Genomic DNA, 19,127 nt, shown 5'->3' with positions numbered 1-19,127 from the left:
TTATACTCGTAAGTGACACTGAGCACTGGGGAAATGAGATAAGTGTCGTCACGAAACATGAGTGTGAAAGAGTGCGTGATCTCATTATGCATGTGAATCCTATACAACTCACTCCAGAGAAGTCCATAAAATTGTGAGTGAAGGCCATTCTGAAATGTTATATTTTTGAACACCCTCTTGTCACATCTTAGAAAGCTTTGTGACACGAAAATTATGATATTCTCAGTAGATGTTTAACATATATCGTGAACAGTTACCTGAGGAAAATATTTGGTTGGTTTTTATTGTAATGTTGTGTTGTTGTTTTTTCATGCCAGGCGTTTGACAATAAAGTCATTTGACCTCTTACACTCCAATATTTGAAAATGGCAAGTTGTAGCCGATTTAAGTGAACACCATATTTTAACGCTTTGGTGGCTACTTTATTCACACACAACCCCCAGAATGTCTGGAGGACCACACCTGCTGTTGGTCGACGGGTCCATTGGACCTAGCTGGGAGATCTTGTTGATCACCAGCTTTCCCCCCTTAAGCCACTGGAGGACGATTTTAGTGCCATAGCAGGCCAGCACTAGGAACACAAAAGTAGAAAGAGGAGGAAGGAAAGGGAAATGAACCCCTAGGCCTCGAATGCTCTAATGCCGTCGGGATCGAAGAAAGTAAGAGTTCAGTCAGAGGACTGGACAGGAAAGGGTAAAGAGGAAATTAGGTATTGAATAGAGGAAAATTATACCAAATTCAGTCATTAACTCATCAAGCTGACCAGTGCTAATTGATGAGTAGCCCCTCCCTTTAGTTCAGCTTGTAAAATTATGCTTACTAACAGCTGCACCACGGGAAGGTAGGGATGGGACATTGGGTATTTGTCCAGGTTGGTTCCTTGAAGCCTTCAATGGGAAGGATTAATGGCTCTCCTCCCTGTATCCGACAGATACCCTTTCGCAGCCAAACAACAACAACAACATTTTCAAAAAAAAAAAAACACGTATGTGAACATTTTAATGGAATATATATACAAAATGTAATGCAGTGAATCAGTTCTTTCTCATATCTTCGTCTTTATGGTTTGGAACAAAATAATGTAATTTTAATAGGTAATTTCATAGTTAACGATTGTTTTTACCTGAATGTCAACAAAGTTCTTCAAAAGATTAGCTCATTTTCAGTCCACGTGAACAGTGGTAATATTCTAGTGAGTACTAAAAATCTTAAGTTCATAATTGAAGATAGAAGTGGAGATTTTCCACCATTATTCATAAGATGTATTATTTTGTTTCGAGATAGGCATTCGTAGCTTATTTTATGGTATCAGATAGCACCGAGAATACCGTGAACAATAGAAATGGCTGGTGAATTGTGGAGTGTAATAAATGTATTTCATATGTCGCCACATCTATTTGGATTTTTGCGAACAAGTATCAGAAATGTGATCCTATTCACATTTACTGTTAGACCATGTTAATGACCGCACTGTCTTAACTTTCCCAATAGTATGCTTAATTTTTAGTTTTTTCCACATGCCTGCAGAATGAAGTTCAGTATTTTCTTGTAAAAATAAGTGAACAGGTGTTTACAAGACTATACAATTGTCTGTATCTCTTACAACTTACAACATTTACCCTTAAAAATTAAAAGTTCACAGGACACTTGCAACTGAAACAACCTAATTTTTAATATCAGCATTAGATGAAGTATTTAACATGACAGTATAAAAAATTGCCTCAATTTAAATATAACGGCATAGTGTGATCATGATGCCCTTTTGTTCCTACAATGTTATAGATGTGAAAATGCTTAATGTTTTAGAATTGTATGTTGGCTCTATGATTGGGAATGACAAAAGAAAAAGGAATCATTTGTTAATATACACGATGTCATCATACTTCTGTGCACCTCGTTTAAGTGTTAATTTTTTATTGTACAGAGCGAGTATATGAGGACCATGAATTGCTGGTGGAGAACCTGATGATGTGGACTCGCGACTCCAAAAACAAACTGCTCTTCTTGGAGAGACCAGACAAGACAGAGCTGTTCTCTGCGCCAGAGAGTTTCCTGCTCAGCCAGTCTGATCGTAGTAATACAGACTTCGATGATCACGCACGAGCCATTTTGTTAGAGGTGAGTATCAAGACAACAGTATTCAACCAGAATGTTTGCTTCTTTGGCTAATTTGCTAAGGGCTTTCTTCATTGTAATTTTTATTAAAAGAAATTTATTTTTACGGGAAAGAATTTTATTATCATAGATAGCGTTCACTTATGGAACCACCGTAACTACAGATACCTCCTTGCACTAGAATTTTCAATCGTGAAAATTAGTAGTCGTCCTTGATGGTCTTATAATTTCTAAGTTCGCTTCTAGAATTGTCTGTTCAAACTCAATTATTTTTTTTTCGAAAAGTATATCTTCTTCTGGAAGGAAAGTACACTTCAGAGTAATCACAAAAAGTTCGTTGCATAATTACACGGTCTACTAATCCTCAATAGTGCAATCTGGTATCTAACAGTATAAACAATGTGAAAATTCCCTACTAATCCCTCTCATGGATGCTGAAAGATTCATAGTTCTGTATGGATATCATGTAATTGGTTAATAACAATTAGAGCCAGAAGCATGGATTCTAACAGTATTAGTGTATAGTGCTTATGTTATCTTTCCCTCAAATTTAATTTTTAATAGGCTACTCGTAATAGTGAATTATTACTTTTATTAGCCTCTCTTCTAAGAGGTTTCTAATAAAGATAAAATGTGAAATGTGTTGTACAAATGAAGACTGGATATAAAAATTTCTGTAAGTGCCAATATCTTTGTAAATTAGTTTTTCCAAAAAAAAAAAAAAAGTATGTCCCTATTTCAGTCCACTAAGAAAAATGATACGTCTCATTGTAATTTCATTTAGAGCTTAGCTTTTCCCATAGATGTGCAAAATGTATGATATTACATTACTAGTTGCATAAGAAAGCCCTGTTTTCTGCTGTTTGTCTCTCTGGCATTTACAGCCTTTTTTATATCCAGAAATGTGACAAGAAAGAGAATAAGTGAGGGAAGATACGTATGTAGATGGGTTATCTCATTTAGTCAATAACAGGCTGTAAACTGAATGAACATAGAATTTATCTAGGTTGAGGGCAAGAAGGAAGAAATTTTGCTTGATTGTATAATCTGTTGATTGCTTTTAGGAATGTATAAGATCTTTTGCAAGCATCTAGCATCTCTTGTGTGGATATTCATCATAAAATAAGTTAAGATTAAGTTCTTACAATTTGGCCTAAAACAGATTTCTTTATGTTGAATGTGTTGCAGGAGTTTTTTTCAAGCACGGGTGTGGGTGTACCAGAGGTGGAGGGTCCATTGTTCCTGAAGGCAGATTCAAAGAAGGGATGGAAGAAACACCATTTTGTCTTGAGGGCTTCGGGGCTTTATTATTGGCCCAAAGAAAAGGCAAAGTCATCCCGAGACTTGGTCTGCCTTGCTACATTTGACGTGAATCAGGTAATATATATTTCACAATTCACCATTTATACTTATTGGTTAGGTACGATCTTTGTATTAATGCAAATTGATGTCCATAGACCATGTTTGATTCTCAAGGTATAAATTATATAGTAGGCTAAAGATATTAATTGACTTCATTAATACCAGTCATAATGTACCCTAACTTGTAAATCACAGGTACTCTGGAAGAACATAGTTTGTAAGCTGATATATTTTAAACAGATGCATGATTCTGTTGATTATCTGCAGGTATACTATGGTGTAGGATGGCGCAAGAAGTTCAAGTCTCCAACAGACTTCTGTTTTGCCATCAAGCATCCGAGGTTACAGCAGCCGAAGTCCAGCAAGTACATTAAGTTCCTGTGTGCCGAGGACCAGGCATCACTTGACAGATGGGTCATGGGCATTCGACTTGCAAAGGTCAGCAGCAACATTTCAGCATTGTAGGTTTTGACGTTACAACTTCAACTTCGTAATGTATCTCTTGGCACTATTCCTCAGAAATCTGAATTGGTCGTCCCATCTCTTTTTTTATGTAGTCTACAATAAGAACGTGTTTCAGAAGACCCTTTACATTCATTCGTCATATGCTGTCTTGCCATAAATTTGTATAATTCTGTCTTAGTACTTACTAAACGGAATATTTTAAATCGACTTCTCTTATTATTGTTTCTTGTAATCCCTAGTACAGAACTTAAAATAATTATTTCAGCTGCCTGTTACCTTCTACACTTTATAGTTTTTTTTAAATGAAGTACTGTAATGTAGATAAGCTTAGAGTCTGAGATAGAACTACCACATATATCAACCTTCAAACATGTCCTATGTGAGGAATTCCTTGTTCATTATGTGTTGAGTCTGCACTCTTCTTCATTTATTTCTTCCTGTAGAGGACAGTTCGACGTTTTAAAATAAAATATTTTATCGATATTTCTAAGTAGAGCCTGTCTTTTGGTCTTGCGACAGGCTCCACTTTTACCATTGAATAAAGATGAATGGTAGAGATAGAAAGTAAGATATACATGCAGTATTACCACAGTCTAGTATATACAGTCACGAAGCTCAATACATAGTAAATATGCATCCATAGATAGTTGCTAACCAGTAGGATCGCTACTATTGCCTCATTACAGACAATGCGAAATAGTACCTGCACAGTCTATTGCTCCTAGTACCCTCATAAACTCAAGCTTCGTGACTACATATACTAGACTGTGGTATACTCTAATTTTTTAAGATTAAAGAATTACTGAAAACTATGAAATAAAATTGAGGGGTTAGAAGCAAAGAGGTGCAAGTGACATTTCTAATAACATGAGTTAAGTGTATCCTGGATAAGCTAAAGCATCTAAAATTTTAGTGGCAAAGGGATATACAGGGCTCCTACAAAAGACCTTTCCGGTTTAGAACATATGTAATTTACGTTCTATGAATCAGAGATGCATGAAAATGGTACCGATGGAAAGAGAAACTCAAAGCGTTTAGTTTCTTACCTTAAAGATGTTCATTGTCTCCCCACTTGGTAACACGCACACATGAAGCCTATAAAGGTTCACGTAAGTACACGAATTTTCCGACCCCCAGATTCTGAGGTTATGTCTGTTCACCTTACCAGAAAGATGAAAAGAGGTTTCGTCAGAAAACACCACGGAATGAATAAATTCATCATCGTTTTCAATTAAAGTCTCCATACTTACGCAGAAATTTTTTCGTAGCATTTTGTCCTCTGGTTTTAGGGCTTGCAGCAACTGTGTAGTTGGTACAGATGAAATCGCAAATGCTTGCAAATAATCTTGCCTTAAAATCAGTGTACCATTTATGGATTGTAGACCCACTGTGTGGATGTGCATCAAATTTTGTTCGGTAATGCCATTGCACATTAATAACCAACTGGTTCACATGAAAATCAAGCTTTTCTGTCCTCTATAGCAGCTATTTGGCCTCAACAATGAACAAATTTGTTTATATGCGCTATTATCAGACAATGTTACCAACTAAACGTTTTTAGTTTCTGTTCCATTGGTGTTATTTTCATGCACCTCAGATTCATAAAACGTAAATTACGTATGTTCGAAACCGGAAAGGTCTTTTGTATGAACTCTGTAGGATATATTTTAATCACATCATACATTTAAAATTTAAAATACAAATTTCACGGAATTTGCGAAAGTTTAAATACTTTTAACTCCACTTTCTCAAAAGTAACTTAAGTGCACTTACACCCCTTTGCTTCTGACCTCCTCAATTGTATGTAACAACTAAATGAGTCACTCCTCTTAAAAATGAGATGTCATTTTATTCAGTGACATCGAGCTGATGGGTGAATATTATTGCTACTTTTCAGCATGGACGTCAGCTTCTTGACAGCTACCGCAGTTTGGTGGATGATCTCGCCCAGGAGGACTTGGACCTGCTGGCCCACGCTCGGTCGTGTTCGGTAAGCTCCATTGCAGGAGGCAGTGTGAGTCAGCCTGCAGGCACTCCCTGCAGCCACACCAGCTCGGAGCCTGACCAGGACCAAGACCAGCTGCAGACTTCTTCGGCAGTCACCCCTACATACAACCATGGCTTCCACAACACAGTGGATGGGTTACCAGGTGAGTCGGCATGTTCGAACACAACTGATACATAACATGTGTTTATTTGTATAGTTAGGCAAAGATATGGTTTTTATTCCAATTATTACGACGACGCGAAACCAGGTGGCCAGGGTTCGATTCCCGGTCGGGGCAAGTTACCTGGTTGAGGTTTTTTCCAGGGTTTTCCCTCAACCCAATATGAGCAAATGCTGGGTAACTTTCGGTGTTGGACCCCAGACTCATTTCACCGACATTATCATCTTCATCTCATTCAGACGCTAAATAACCTAAGATGTTGATAAAGCGTCGTAAAATAACCTACTAAAATAAAAATTACGACGACGCCAATTTAGTACGGTATAGTTCGTCTTCCCTTCAGAAATGGGAATGTGTCCATTTGTCGAAAATGTTTCACCTGTGTACTAACATTTACATATCCATTCGAACATAAATATTTGTGGCATGTTAAATGAGCGATTACTGTATAAAGATTTTGCGCGTGAACATTTGATAACTGTTCAAAGACAGTTTAATTTTACGTTTGATAGTGTTTGTAAAGTTCCTTGATGTCTATTAATAACATCTTTTAGTATTTTCATAATAGAACTTTATACCTGTTAAGAAAAACGATAATATTCTTCTGATGATAATTAAACACTTAAAACCACTGATCATTACTAATGTTATTGAACAACTACTGTACTATACTAACATTTCGAAATTACAGAATTTGTATAAACTACTGATTGCATGTTCAAACCAAGTTACCTTGCACTACGTCAACTCATCTGTCTACTTTTCTTAAGAGGGAAGGAGAGAAAAAGTGATAATGTTTCAGAAACGCAATTACATTTTCAGTGTATATCAATGCTACAATCCCCACTAAAGTACTATCTCTTCTAACATCTCTAATCAGTAGCAAAAGACAATGGTCTTTCAGTGGATTCTTTCTCACTACAACATAATAGACATATGTTTAGAAGACCAATTGGCAAAACGAGATTCTGAAATTCTAAAGTTGTTTCTAAGGAATGTGATTTACAAACCTTCTTCAGGTATTCCTCATACATAAATTAAGTAAAAGAGAGACTTAAAAATATATTGTAAATCCATTGGACTGAAATATAGATTCAAACTATTTTTTGCAATCAATATGATGTATTGAATATTTGCATAAGTGCTCAGTTTTAAAGCGAATTTCACTGCGTGAACGTTACTGGAAAGCCGGAAATTATCTACAGTATTTTAATTTCCCATCTTTCCGTCATATAAAATAGCAAATTTATTTGAACAATGACAATGTCTCTTCCCTTTTAACAAACGTTTCACGTCATTTTGCTGAATATATACTTGTACATATCTTTTTCTTGCATAGGACATCATTCTCTTCGGACCTGTATTACATACTGTAATTATATTAATGTTTATTTCAGGACCCAGGTTGAGGCGGAGGGACTCGTCTCGAAGCAGGGCCTCCAGTTCTAGTTCAAGTGGATGCATGAGTGATGGAGGAGCTCCATCATCCTGTTGCGAGGTGGCATTTGAATGTGACTTCCCTACCACAGGAACCATCAAACGCAAACCGTCCATGAACCCCAAGTTGCCACTCACATCCATTACCAGACAGCTTAAAGAGGTAAGCTGATTGGTTTGATATTATGGCTTTGGTGTTATGTTTACGGTTCAATTATCTAACACATGCGAAATATTTTCCTGTAAGAAACATGATTTTCTTAGATGAAGACATGAGCGCATTCTTGATGTTAGAAAAGCTCAGTTTCAACACATTCTAGAATAGAACACTTGAGGTTGATGTTCAAGAACAGAAGTACCAACCATTAGAAAACTATCTATTAATTTTGTATGTGGGCACATACTATATTATTTTTATTTATTATGAGAGTTGTACCAGTTTATATAGGCTACATTATAATGCAAAATTACTATGTATATGAATTCATTTTTTTCTCATCATGATAAGTGTCAGAAAAGAAATTCTTCAGTAAATCCGACAATCTATGATACTTAGAAGAAGTTGTTGTGTGGGTACTGTGAATAATATTTAAATGTCATTTTCTTTTAATTTCATGTCATTTTTCCATTATTTTAAGGACATTTTATTGATCATTTTAAGTAGATTTTTAGGTCATCAACATCCGCCCTCTAGTAATTATATATACGAGGGGGATCCAGGAAATAACGACCGTTCACGCATACCCGCCGCGCAGCTGACTCCCCTTCCTTGTTTGAAGGTCAACTGGCTTCCTTAACATGTGTTCTCATAATGTTGTGAGTACTGGTTGCAACAAGTCGCCATTGTGCATTTTGTGTTACTTCAAAATGAACGACGTGATTGATAATCCCACCAACTGTGAGGTGAGGAGTGTGATTCGATTTTTGAATGCCCGACATTTGAAACCTGCAGAAATTTACCGGCAATTGAAAGAAGTGTATGGTGATACTGTAATGAATGAAAGAAATGTGAGAAAATGGTGCGAAATGTTCAACAATGGGCGAACAAATGTCCACGATGAAACTCGACCCGGACGCCCATCACTCATCACAGAAGACCTGAACACTAAAGTGAACGACAGAATCTTGCAAGACAGGCGCACATCACTTGACGAATTGCATATTGCCTTTCCTGACATTTCTCGTTCTTTGCTTGGTGAAATTGTGTCGCAACATCTTGGCTACCACAAATCTGTGCACGATGGGTTCCACGGCAACTGAGTGACCAACACAAAACTCAGAGAATGGCCTCAGCATTGACATTCTTGATGCGATATCACACAGATGGAGACGCCTTTCTTGATCAAATTGTGACTGGTGATGAGACCTGGGGTCTCACCCCAGAGACCAAGCGCCAATCACGCCAGTGGCATCATCCCTCATCACCCAAGAAACCGAGAAAATTCAAACACTCTCTCAACACAAAAAGTCATGGCTACTGTCTTTTGGGATCGCAAAAGTGTTCTTTTGCTGGATTTCATGCCAAAAGGCACTACGATCAATGCAAATTGTTATTGTGAGACTTTATGAAAACTACGGCGAGCCATCCAAAACAAGAGGCGAGGAATGCTTTCGAGAGGAGTTGTGCTTCTTCACAACGACGCCCGCCCGCTCACTGCTGCTTCAACTCGAGAATTGCTGGATCAATTCGGTTGGGAAATCTTTGATCATCCGCCCTATAGTCCAGACCTTGCTCCTAGCGATTTTCACCTTTTCACTAAGCTGAAAGACTTTCTGGGTGGTACGCGTTTTGGAAGTGATGAAGAGTTGAAGAAGACAGTGAACACCTGGCTTAATGAACTGGCGGCAGAGGAGTATAACACGGGAATTCTAAAGCTAGTGAACAGATACGACAAATGTTTAAATGTAGGTGGTGATTATGTAGAGAAGTAAAGGAAGCTGCAGTTATGTAACAGACTTTGTTTTTTCAAATAAATATATATTTTTTTTAATTATTACAACAAAACGGTCGTTATTTCCTGGATCCCCCTCGTATTTATGAATCCAAAAGGTGAAATACTGTATTTTTATTGAAGTATGTCCCATGATTACTAAATTTGTCATGGTATTATGTTTTTCTGAAGCCCATTGTTTATCACATTAAGTTTGGTCATGTAATTGTATATAAACACATTCATCATTGAAAGTAATTTTTATCTTTGGTCAGGTTGGCGAGACTGTGGTAGAAGGATCGTCCCCACCTGACACAGAGTCACGAAGTGGCACATTGACCAGGAATGGCACCAGGCAGAGCAGGCGGCGCTCATCAAACCTTTCGTCAGAGGAGTCTGGGAGCAATTCAAGTACATTGAAACGGTGCCATAATCACCATCGAGGTTCGAACTCTGGCTCATCTTCCAATGCTTCCACACCGATCAGAGAGCGTCCTCTTGAGCTGAGTCCTGTCGAGTCTCCAGCAAGAATTCCAGTAAACGAGGTGATGCAGAACGGGATTGAAGCCAAGCAGCCTGAACCCCTCAGCTATGAGTCACAGGACGGAGGCGAAGCTTTCGATGCGTTACCTCCTCCCCCTCCCGAGATGTTCCAGAGCACTCTGAGTCTGGATTCCCTTCCCCCACCCCCGCCACCTTCCGAGTTGCCTGTCTACACAGACCTGGGGGGAAGCTCCCTCTCCCTCCTTTCTTTACCCCCTCCTCCCAGTCCCTGCATAGACTCTGCCACTCTCCGTAAGCAGCAGAATCTACCACCTCCACCTCACCAACTGAACAAGCTCCCTACTCCACAGTCATCGACATCATCCACCCCTACAAACGTCCTCTCTCCCTGCACGACACCCACCAGGACAAGACCGCCATGCTTCTCTCCTCCTTCCAGTCCTAGGGCTTCCACAACCCCACGTGTGCCTCCCAAACCCACCCCCGTCGCATCCAGGCAAGGCTCCCTGTCCCGGCAGCAGAGCCAGGACAGTGGGGGTTCGTCTCACTATGCCGTTCCCCCCTACTTGGCAGAGCTTAAGGCAGGCTCTCCTCTTATGGCCCGCAAGGCATCTATCACTAATGCCGAGATGTACGCATCTGGATCTAGTCCGAAGAGTCCCAACAGCCCAGCCACACCTTCACCTCCACAGTCAGCTGTTGCACCAAAGAGCCCGATCTTGCTAACGAAACAGCGCACAAGGACTGCTACAAAGAAGATCTCATTTAACTTCACCCCGGAAGAGATTGGTGGAGGAAGTAGTGGTGCGACCACCCCCTCATCCCCAACATATGGCAGCAACAAAAAGCCGTTACCACCCAAGCGAAGTGAGAGCACGAGACTCAGCACCACCCCCAGCCCCAAGAGGCTGTCGGACGCGGATTCCACCCTCACACCACCCCCCAAGGACTTCCTGAAGGACCTGCAGCGAATCATGCGCAAGAAGTGGCAAGTGGCACAGAAATGCAAGCTGGATTCGTCCACGACGCCACACGAGGTGCTAGGGTTCCGCGATCCACCTCCCCCTGTTGCCGATTACCGTGAGACAAATGTGAGCAACTGGGTGCAGGAGCACTACGGCACGAGGGACAACCTCTACGAGAATGTCTACTTGGTAGGCGGCAACCCCTCGGTGCAAGAAGTCACCTACGCGTCTCGGAGTCAGACAGTGCCATCTTCTGTGGACTACTACAGCAGGCAGCAGGCCAACAGTGTCGCCATGGCGATAGCAAACAAGAAGAGGCCGCCGCCGCCTCCCCCAAAGCGCAGCGAGACCACGCAGCTGTCCACGGCGCGGCTGCACTGACAGTACAAGCAGCGCTAGTCACTCCCATGCAGACAATACAACTTAATTTATTCGATTTTGTTTGTTTCTGCGGCCCCTGTGTTGTACTTCTGTTCATGTGTGATGACTATTCAACAAATTTTTAATGGTGCATTGATTTTTTAAAGTACAATTATAATATAAATATATTCTTATGTGTACATAATTTTTTGGAAGATTAGTTAGATGAATGCTTTGATGGAATTTTTTTAAGTGCAGTAACACAGTGCAATTGAAGACATTTCTAATGGTCTGAGGTCGGAGTGAATGAATGTTTATCTTGGTGAAGACTGTCCTCTACTTGTGTTCCCAAAGTCTGGAGCAAGAAACAGAGGTTTTGTGTTGTTGCCAGAGTTCTAGATATGAATGACGATCGTGTTACGGTTTCACGGAGAGAGAAGTTAGAACTCTCTTGGTCTGTCTCTTTAGTGTCAAGTATGGGTTACAAATTCAGTATCACTTCTTTCATATATCACACGATGTGACATTTCTTACTTTACGACTATTATTCTGCAAAGATCAGATTATCATGTGAATGAAACATGGCACTGTCAACTGTTCTGACAGGGTCTTTGTTTTTGTAGAATGATGCAGCCTTTGCAGTGTTTCTCACTAGGTGGTTGAGTTCTATTTTCCTGGACTGGCGTTATAAAGAGACTTAAAGTGCCCTCTACATGCATTGCAAAATTAATAAATTATGCACTAAATTGCAGTAACAGCTGAGCATTTTATATAGACGAGAAAAGAATTACAAATCTCTCCAGCCTTCAAAATGAGAAAAATTCATATACCGGTTTGCTTAAAGAATGATTTATAAGATGTTACACAATCTACTTAAAGATTCCGTAACATTCATTTACAGACACAGTTGTATCAATTTGCTTAGTTTTTATTCATAGAGCCCATGAACCAGAGTTTGGTGATTGTAAGTGATCAACTTATTATTTGTGTTGTGATACACACCATTGAAAAAAAAAAAATTGTAGAAAAAATCTTGTTTCGTGACTTGCATCATCATCTTCTTCATGGTATAGGCCTCATGGCCTGTTCTGGCTCAATACTCTTGGTCTGCCAGGGTCCCGTCTTCCTCGTGGTTTATAATTCCATGCCAACTTCGGAAACCTTCCATAATCCATTCTCTGTAAATGGTCGATCCATCTTTTCTTATAATCACCGACTTGCTGAATTATAATTTAATTTCTAATTCCTCACTTATGCTTTCATTTCTTATATGCTCTAGTCTTGTACAGCCCTTGACTGCTCTTAGAAATTTCATTTCTGATGACTGTAGGCCTTATATTATTAATTTCTTTCTGTCTTAGGACCCAATTCTCACTACCATATAAGAGGGATCGAACTGCTATAGCCTTATAGAATTTTAATTGTCTTTCCTTCCTTGTTTTATTTCCTAAATCTCTTCTGATTGTACCACACATGCATTACTGTTATTATAATTATTCTTTTAAATTCATTATAGCACTTATCTTGGTCGTCCTGGCAACATCTATAATTTTCGACGTGGTCCCGTTCTTTCCCCTCCCAAAAGTAATTTTTTTAATCTTGAAAAGAGCATGAGATAGTATTTGCGGGCTCTTTTTTTATCTGTGTAATATGATCAGCTCTTGAGAACAGTCTTTTTATTACTGTATAAATAAATATCATAGTGACTGTTATATAAATTAGCGTATTTGTTTTCAATTTATATTCCTCATGAAAAATGGTTAGAAGAAATAGTTGAATTATGTACAGAAAATTTCTGGTATAATGCTGGAAGAGAAATATTCTATATGAAAAAGATCTGATGTGGCTGTGAATGATAATGCGTCATTTTAAGTGTGTTTCTGAAAATAAGTACTGTCAGAAACATCAAAACAGGTAAAGTCCGGTTTAAATATTTGTTTTAAAAGTTTAACTTCATTTGTGCATACAAACAGTATACAGTAGAACTTAATTTATAATCGTTAGTTTTCAAAAACTCTGATTATAAAAACAAAGATAAATGAATCAGGTTAAAATCGTAACTCTTTCAATAAGTTCCACGCAATTACCTGGAAACTTATTTAATACCTATTTTTAAGATATATTTCACAGTCTGCCAAATGTATCAAACATTAATTTAATTTATATTAAAAGTAAGTGTTTCATTTTTATCATGATATCGTTAAGAATTTTCAATACTTCACTTTCATGCCAACTCATAATTGTATGATTCATAAATGTTTGTTCTGGCTGTATTTGAGGAACTGGCATACAATTAATTAGTTTATCTACCATGTTATCGTTAATTTATTTTAACTTGTCGCTAACTAACTTTTATAGGTTTTTATACTATTTTATCCTTGCCTTAGGAAACATAGTGATTTCACTGATAAATATGATTCAGCTGTCTCAACTGTAATTTCTGGGAGTTCCAATCCAACTCCATAATTCGTAACACAGAACAGAAAGGTGTGTTGTGTCTGATGATGCTTAAAATCCTGTGATTCTTAGTTATCAGGCAGAAGTATTATGTACATGTTCTGGAAAAATTACTGTTAGTAAAAACAATAATCGAAATCAGTGAAGTTTTTCTGTATCTTTTAAACTCTGAAATTACTTGAAGGAAAAACTTTACTCGATAGCATACAATTTAAATACCTTTTCATTTCCAAAAATGTTTTGTTGGTTATAGTTTCTCCATTTAGTAAGTTATTCATAAAAATGGACGAAACCTATTGAAAACTGTAACATATGCGAATTTGTAACCCCAACTTAAAGAGTTCAGACAAAGAAACCAATATCCAGATATTGGGAGCGAGAAGCAAGCCCAGCGGATGTGTGCACACGTCTGCTGCTCTAATCTTCGTGGTTTTGTACATAGACACAGTGTGTCTGTAATATTTAATTAATTAAATCATATAACTGTTGTTGAAAAAAAAATGTAAAACGACAAATATGACGAGACAAAATATACTTATTATTAACATTATTATAAAGTAAGAAAAAAAAATGCATTTATAAATTAAATAATTTGAAATACCACGACTTGTAGCACTGAGGTAGCTCTGTTTATATTAGGCTGTTATATACTGCTTTTATCTTCAGCATTTTTTCCACCACATTATGTTCTTCAAAGTCTTTGTTTTAGGAAGAGGTAGGATAAATGTTGGAAAGCCATTAAGTTAAACGAAATAAATCGGGCTGTTTTTATATTGCAATGTAACTCTACTTCTTCTCGAGTATTTATAGTATTATACCTGTTATATTAAAACACAATCTCACTCGTATAATTTAAATTTTATCTCTAAAATTGTCTTTAGGTTTTATTTTGTTATATAGGGGAGGTTAACAAAATTTTGAATTGTTAGTCATTTTCTTACTACCGTATGTATTTAACAGGTAACACATTTAACTTCCCTGACATTCAACATTAAGCAACTTATTTTGACATCAGAAAATTTGCTTTCATTTATTGAATATTAATTGAAATGGGGATACTAATGAGAACATAAATATTAAATTTTGAGCTCTCAGCAACAAATTTCTATTTAATTTGCTCCTACATTCTTAGAGTTAAATCATTATTAATGCATACTAATTAACTTAATGCGTGCTTTTGATAATGATGGATACAGCAAATTCAAGTGGTTTCAATGTGCAGATTGCACATAATGTTGTACTTCTTTTCCTTAACATTATGCAAGATGTATAAAATAAAAGTTTTCAGTACTTTAAGAAGACATGCCGGAACCTAGTGTGGGGTTATTTTTGGGAGAGAAGATAAGAAATACTTATTGACAGAAACTGGTACAATTGGCTACTTAGTCTTAAAAAGTAATGTCTGAAAAAATTAGAAAATATACCGGTAGTTGAGTTTTAAAATAACAGTTTCAATCTTCGTAACAGGATTGCTTGCCACTAATCCTAAATGAATAAGTTGCTTTTGTGGAAGTTAAGTGAGAATACTGTTCTTTACAGATTAACATTATAGCAGAAAGAAAAATAAATAATGGTTAAATATTCTGCATTGTAGTATTTCGAAGTTTGGTTACAATTAAAACGAAGTGGCTCAAATAATTAGTAACCTTTAAATTATAACTTTCCCTTTCAAGAAGCAGAAAGCTAATTAATACAGACTGTTACATTAAAAAGTTATCTAAGTGTGTAATAATTAGAATTTTGTAATCCAGGTAACTTAATCATTTTTTGTTCAGTTATTTGTTTAATCGAGTATTGAAATGTGATAAGCGCATCAAGCCACTTAAATCTCGGTATTTTTTTCAGTTATTTTGTTTTGCCATGCCACCAAAAGATCTTTTATGACCTTCAATTATGAAATTCCGTTTACAAAATTAAAATTTGTTTGTTCACATAAAAAGTCCTTTGCCTTATTACGTTGATCGTCTGTAGAATATAATGCAGAATAATAACTTCATATTATTTTGTACTGTTCATCTCATATTTGTGACTTGTCTTGACCTTCTTTCGCCCTGTTCTATCCATAATGTTGGTAGTTGGACCTAATTTAGTTTGGGTACTTGGGACAATATTGTATATTCTTCTCTCCCTGCCTTCTAGAGCTGTATTTGGGAATATTATGGATTCACCTGTATGAAATACCACAAATAATGTAACTAAAATTATCATAACATGGCCATTCTTGTTAAATTTTATCTAATTTGTTATTAATTAAAGTTTATTACGAGGAAACATAGCTATTTCAATGTAAATATGTAACTGCAAAGAAGGAAGGAAAAGAAAAGATTAAAATTTCTTCAGCTCAGATTTCTTGTAACTTTCGTGTTGACAAGTATGAACCTTCATAAGAAATAAGACAGTACAAAACCTGTTGCATGCCATGCTATTTAGTAAATTTAAGTGCTTCAGGAGCCAATTTTATAAGTAACTCAATTTACTGCATATATAAGCAGGTATTTAGTTAATGAAATGCTCCATCTTTTAGTCTGTATTTTACATAAACATACAAAATGCTTAACATTGATACATATTTCTCTTTATATTTTTGTTACTCTATGCTCCGGATAATTTCCTTAGTCCACTTTCTAATGTAAAAATTTACTTAAATAATAAAATACTTTGATTAAATGCATAGGTACACATAAGTATCCCTTATTCTTCCAAAGAGACTTCCTTCTTCGTCCTGTCCCAATTGCAGCTACCTCACCAGCTATAAGTCATGTAGACTGCTCTGTAAGTGACAAACATACTAATGTTAATGTAATGATATGTAGCTGTTGCTTATGTACTCTTCTCTTATGTGTTCAATTGTGTTTTTGTACTTTTTTTGCATAAACTGAACAGACTCATTATATAACTGACATGTTTTAAGCAGGCCCTAACCTGCCATTGATTGTTTACCTTACCAACCACCAGTCTGCTGCTATACAGAAATGTTAATAAAGAAATCAAGAAAGTATGGCTGTTTCATTCATACCGTATATCCCTTACATATTAGTTCAGTTTCCTAAAATTCAACTATCATAATTCCTTTCATTACATGATTATCATTGTTCTGTGTTTCGGTGCCTCAATTAATTGTATATTACTACTGTCCATCTGATGAGTCGAGCAACCGCAAAGTAAACATACATAATACAGTAGTGTGCAAATTAATCCGAACAACGTAATTACTTATGCAAAAACACTCAATCGGGATAAAAAAAGGATCTAAGACATACAGTACCTCAGTAATCTATGTGGCCTCCCTTGTTCCTAATAACAGCTCTGAGACGATATGGCATGGATTCCACTAATTTCCCACAAATATTCTTCATTTCTTCATCGCGAAACCATACACCAATGAGGGCAGAAATCATCATCTCCTTTGTAGAACAATCCATTTTTTGCATTCTTTTGCAAATTGACCACAAGTTCTCAATGGGGTTGATGTTGGGTGAGTTGCCTGGCCAGGGGAGTACCTGAATATTCTTCTTATTGAAGAATTCTGTAGTTTTTCGAGACGTATGGCATGGTGCCAGGTCTTGTTGGAACACACCTCTGCCATCCGGAAATGATTTTTGCAGCTGGGGTACGATTCTGGTTTCCAATAAGTGAATATGTTTGTCAGAATTCATCATTCCCTTGATAGGTATTAATGCTCCAGGCCCTTCATGTGTAAAACAACCCCAAAACATTACTTTAGGGGGTATTTGGGTGCTTGTTGAAGATGAGCTGGTGTTACTTTTTCGGATCCTTTCCGTATGTAAGAAACAGTGGCCGTGGACCTCGAAATGAGACTCATCAGAAAAAAGTACATTCTTCCTGTCATTCACTGTCCAGTGTTGATGTAATTTTTGCCCACATTAAGCGTTTTTTGCACGTAACAAGGGTTAGCAGTTGCTTCTTAATAGGCTTACGAGCCCTTCGTCCAGCTTCCAAAAGCCTACGTCGCACTGTTGTGACGTGAATATTCGCCCCAGTGGTAGCCATTAACTCGCGGGTTAAGTTGACAGCAGTTAGTTTAGGATTTAATTTACTTTTCCTGACAAACGATCATCTGCAGGTGAAGTCTTCCTTTTCCGGCCACAGTTTCCTTTTTTCTGGGGTGTGATGGATCCAGTCTCCCTGTATCATTTTATGATCGAATTAACAGTAGCCAAACTGATGTGACATTCTGCAGCAATTTGCCTCTGTGTCATAGAAGAATGCTCTGCTAATGTTATAATTTTAGACCGTTTTCATAGAGTTGTATCCATTTGTGAAGACGACAGAATGTACACAGGATTGCAGTATTAACTTCAACGCAACTGAAATGCTTATAAGTACAAAACGACAGGCAAAATGTCACATATTATAAAAAAAATAACGACAGACCTTCAACGATGGAATTACACGTACTACAGATGTCAATTAAAGCGGTATGAGCAGCTGTGAGGCCAACAATGACAGAAAATGTAAAAATATGTCGTGTTTGGATTAATTTGCACGCTACTGTATGTGCTGCACATTTGGAATTTGCGAACAGGAATAATCAAAATCAGGTCTCGTGTGTGAAATGGAATGCAAACAGTGTTACAGGCAGTCGATAGTTAAAATGTTTATAGTCTTTGTGATTTTCATCTTAGTTGTAAGTTTTAGCTTTCAATATTTTATATTTTTTATACTCGTATATTTTATAAGAAACACATGACTAATGCGTTCTGCAGTTCTATGTACAAACTTATATAGTAATGCTAGACAAATCTAGTAGTGCAGCTGTTACTCTTTTAAAGCTTGGAACAAAAATACATGTATACATTTCGTATAGTATGACAACTGGAATACATGTCGTAATAGTGCTCTAGAAGTGAGTATACAAGGGAAATGATGTAATGCGTTGTGATTCATTGAAACATTGATACTTCTCTCCACGGTTTGTCAAGTGATGATAATAATATAAAATAATTGATAAAATCCTTCAATAACTGTCTTAGTTTATTAGCCTAATGAATTATACAAATAAAAACATTAGGTCATAGCCTAGCTCAGTGGTCGTCAGCACTCGCTGAAATGGGTAAAGGGTAAGCGGAGCTGTCCCATGTGCCCCATCATGCAGCAGGAAGAGGTAGCATACCCGCTAGCAGCTACGAGTGCACCATAGTGCAGTGTGTTCTCTGTGGGTAAGAGATGCTAGCCCCAGGGTGCTCTGTGCTGAAGACCACTGCCTTAGATCATATATACCCAGATTGCTCAACTTTATAGGCCTTGATGGTAACAACTTTCTTCAGGTTTACTATACTGCCATCTAGTTGTAACATAAGGAGTCACGTCATAACTCCCATTTGAATTGCAGTAGCGATTGT

At 37.3% G+C, this 19,127-nt stretch overlaps 1 protein-coding gene across 7 annotated transcripts in view; it reads left to right on the top strand.

Moving 5' to 3' along the window:
* Positions 1 to 16,760, top strand: part of pico — a 405,804-nt gene extending 389,044 nt beyond the window's left edge. For all 7 annotated transcript variants that reach the window (XM_069844300.1, XM_069844296.1, XM_069844297.1 and 4 more), the window contains 6 exons: positions 1,925 to 2,118; positions 3,304 to 3,492; positions 3,745 to 3,915; positions 5,840 to 6,092; positions 7,508 to 7,710; positions 9,754 to 16,760. In XM_069844300.1, coding sequence (XP_069700401.1) covers positions 1,925 to 2,118; positions 3,304 to 3,492; positions 3,745 to 3,915; positions 5,840 to 6,092; positions 7,508 to 7,710; positions 9,754 to 11,328 — 2,585 coding nt within the window. In that variant the 3' untranslated portion in view covers positions 11,329 to 16,760. The remainder of the gene's footprint in view (positions 1 to 1,924; positions 2,119 to 3,303; positions 3,493 to 3,744; positions 3,916 to 5,839; positions 6,093 to 7,507; positions 7,711 to 9,753) is intronic.
* The last annotated feature ends 2,367 nt before the right edge of the window (positions 16,761 to 19,127 follow it).

The sequence above is a fragment of the Periplaneta americana genome, chromosome 13 (assembly GCF_040183065.1).
Source record: "Periplaneta americana isolate PAMFEO1 chromosome 13, P.americana_PAMFEO1_priV1, whole genome shotgun sequence".
NCBI lineage: Eukaryota > Metazoa > Arthropoda > Insecta > Blattodea > Blattidae > Periplaneta > Periplaneta americana.
Note: the sequence above shows the minus strand (reverse complement) of the source record. Positions and strands in the feature narration are given on the sequence as shown.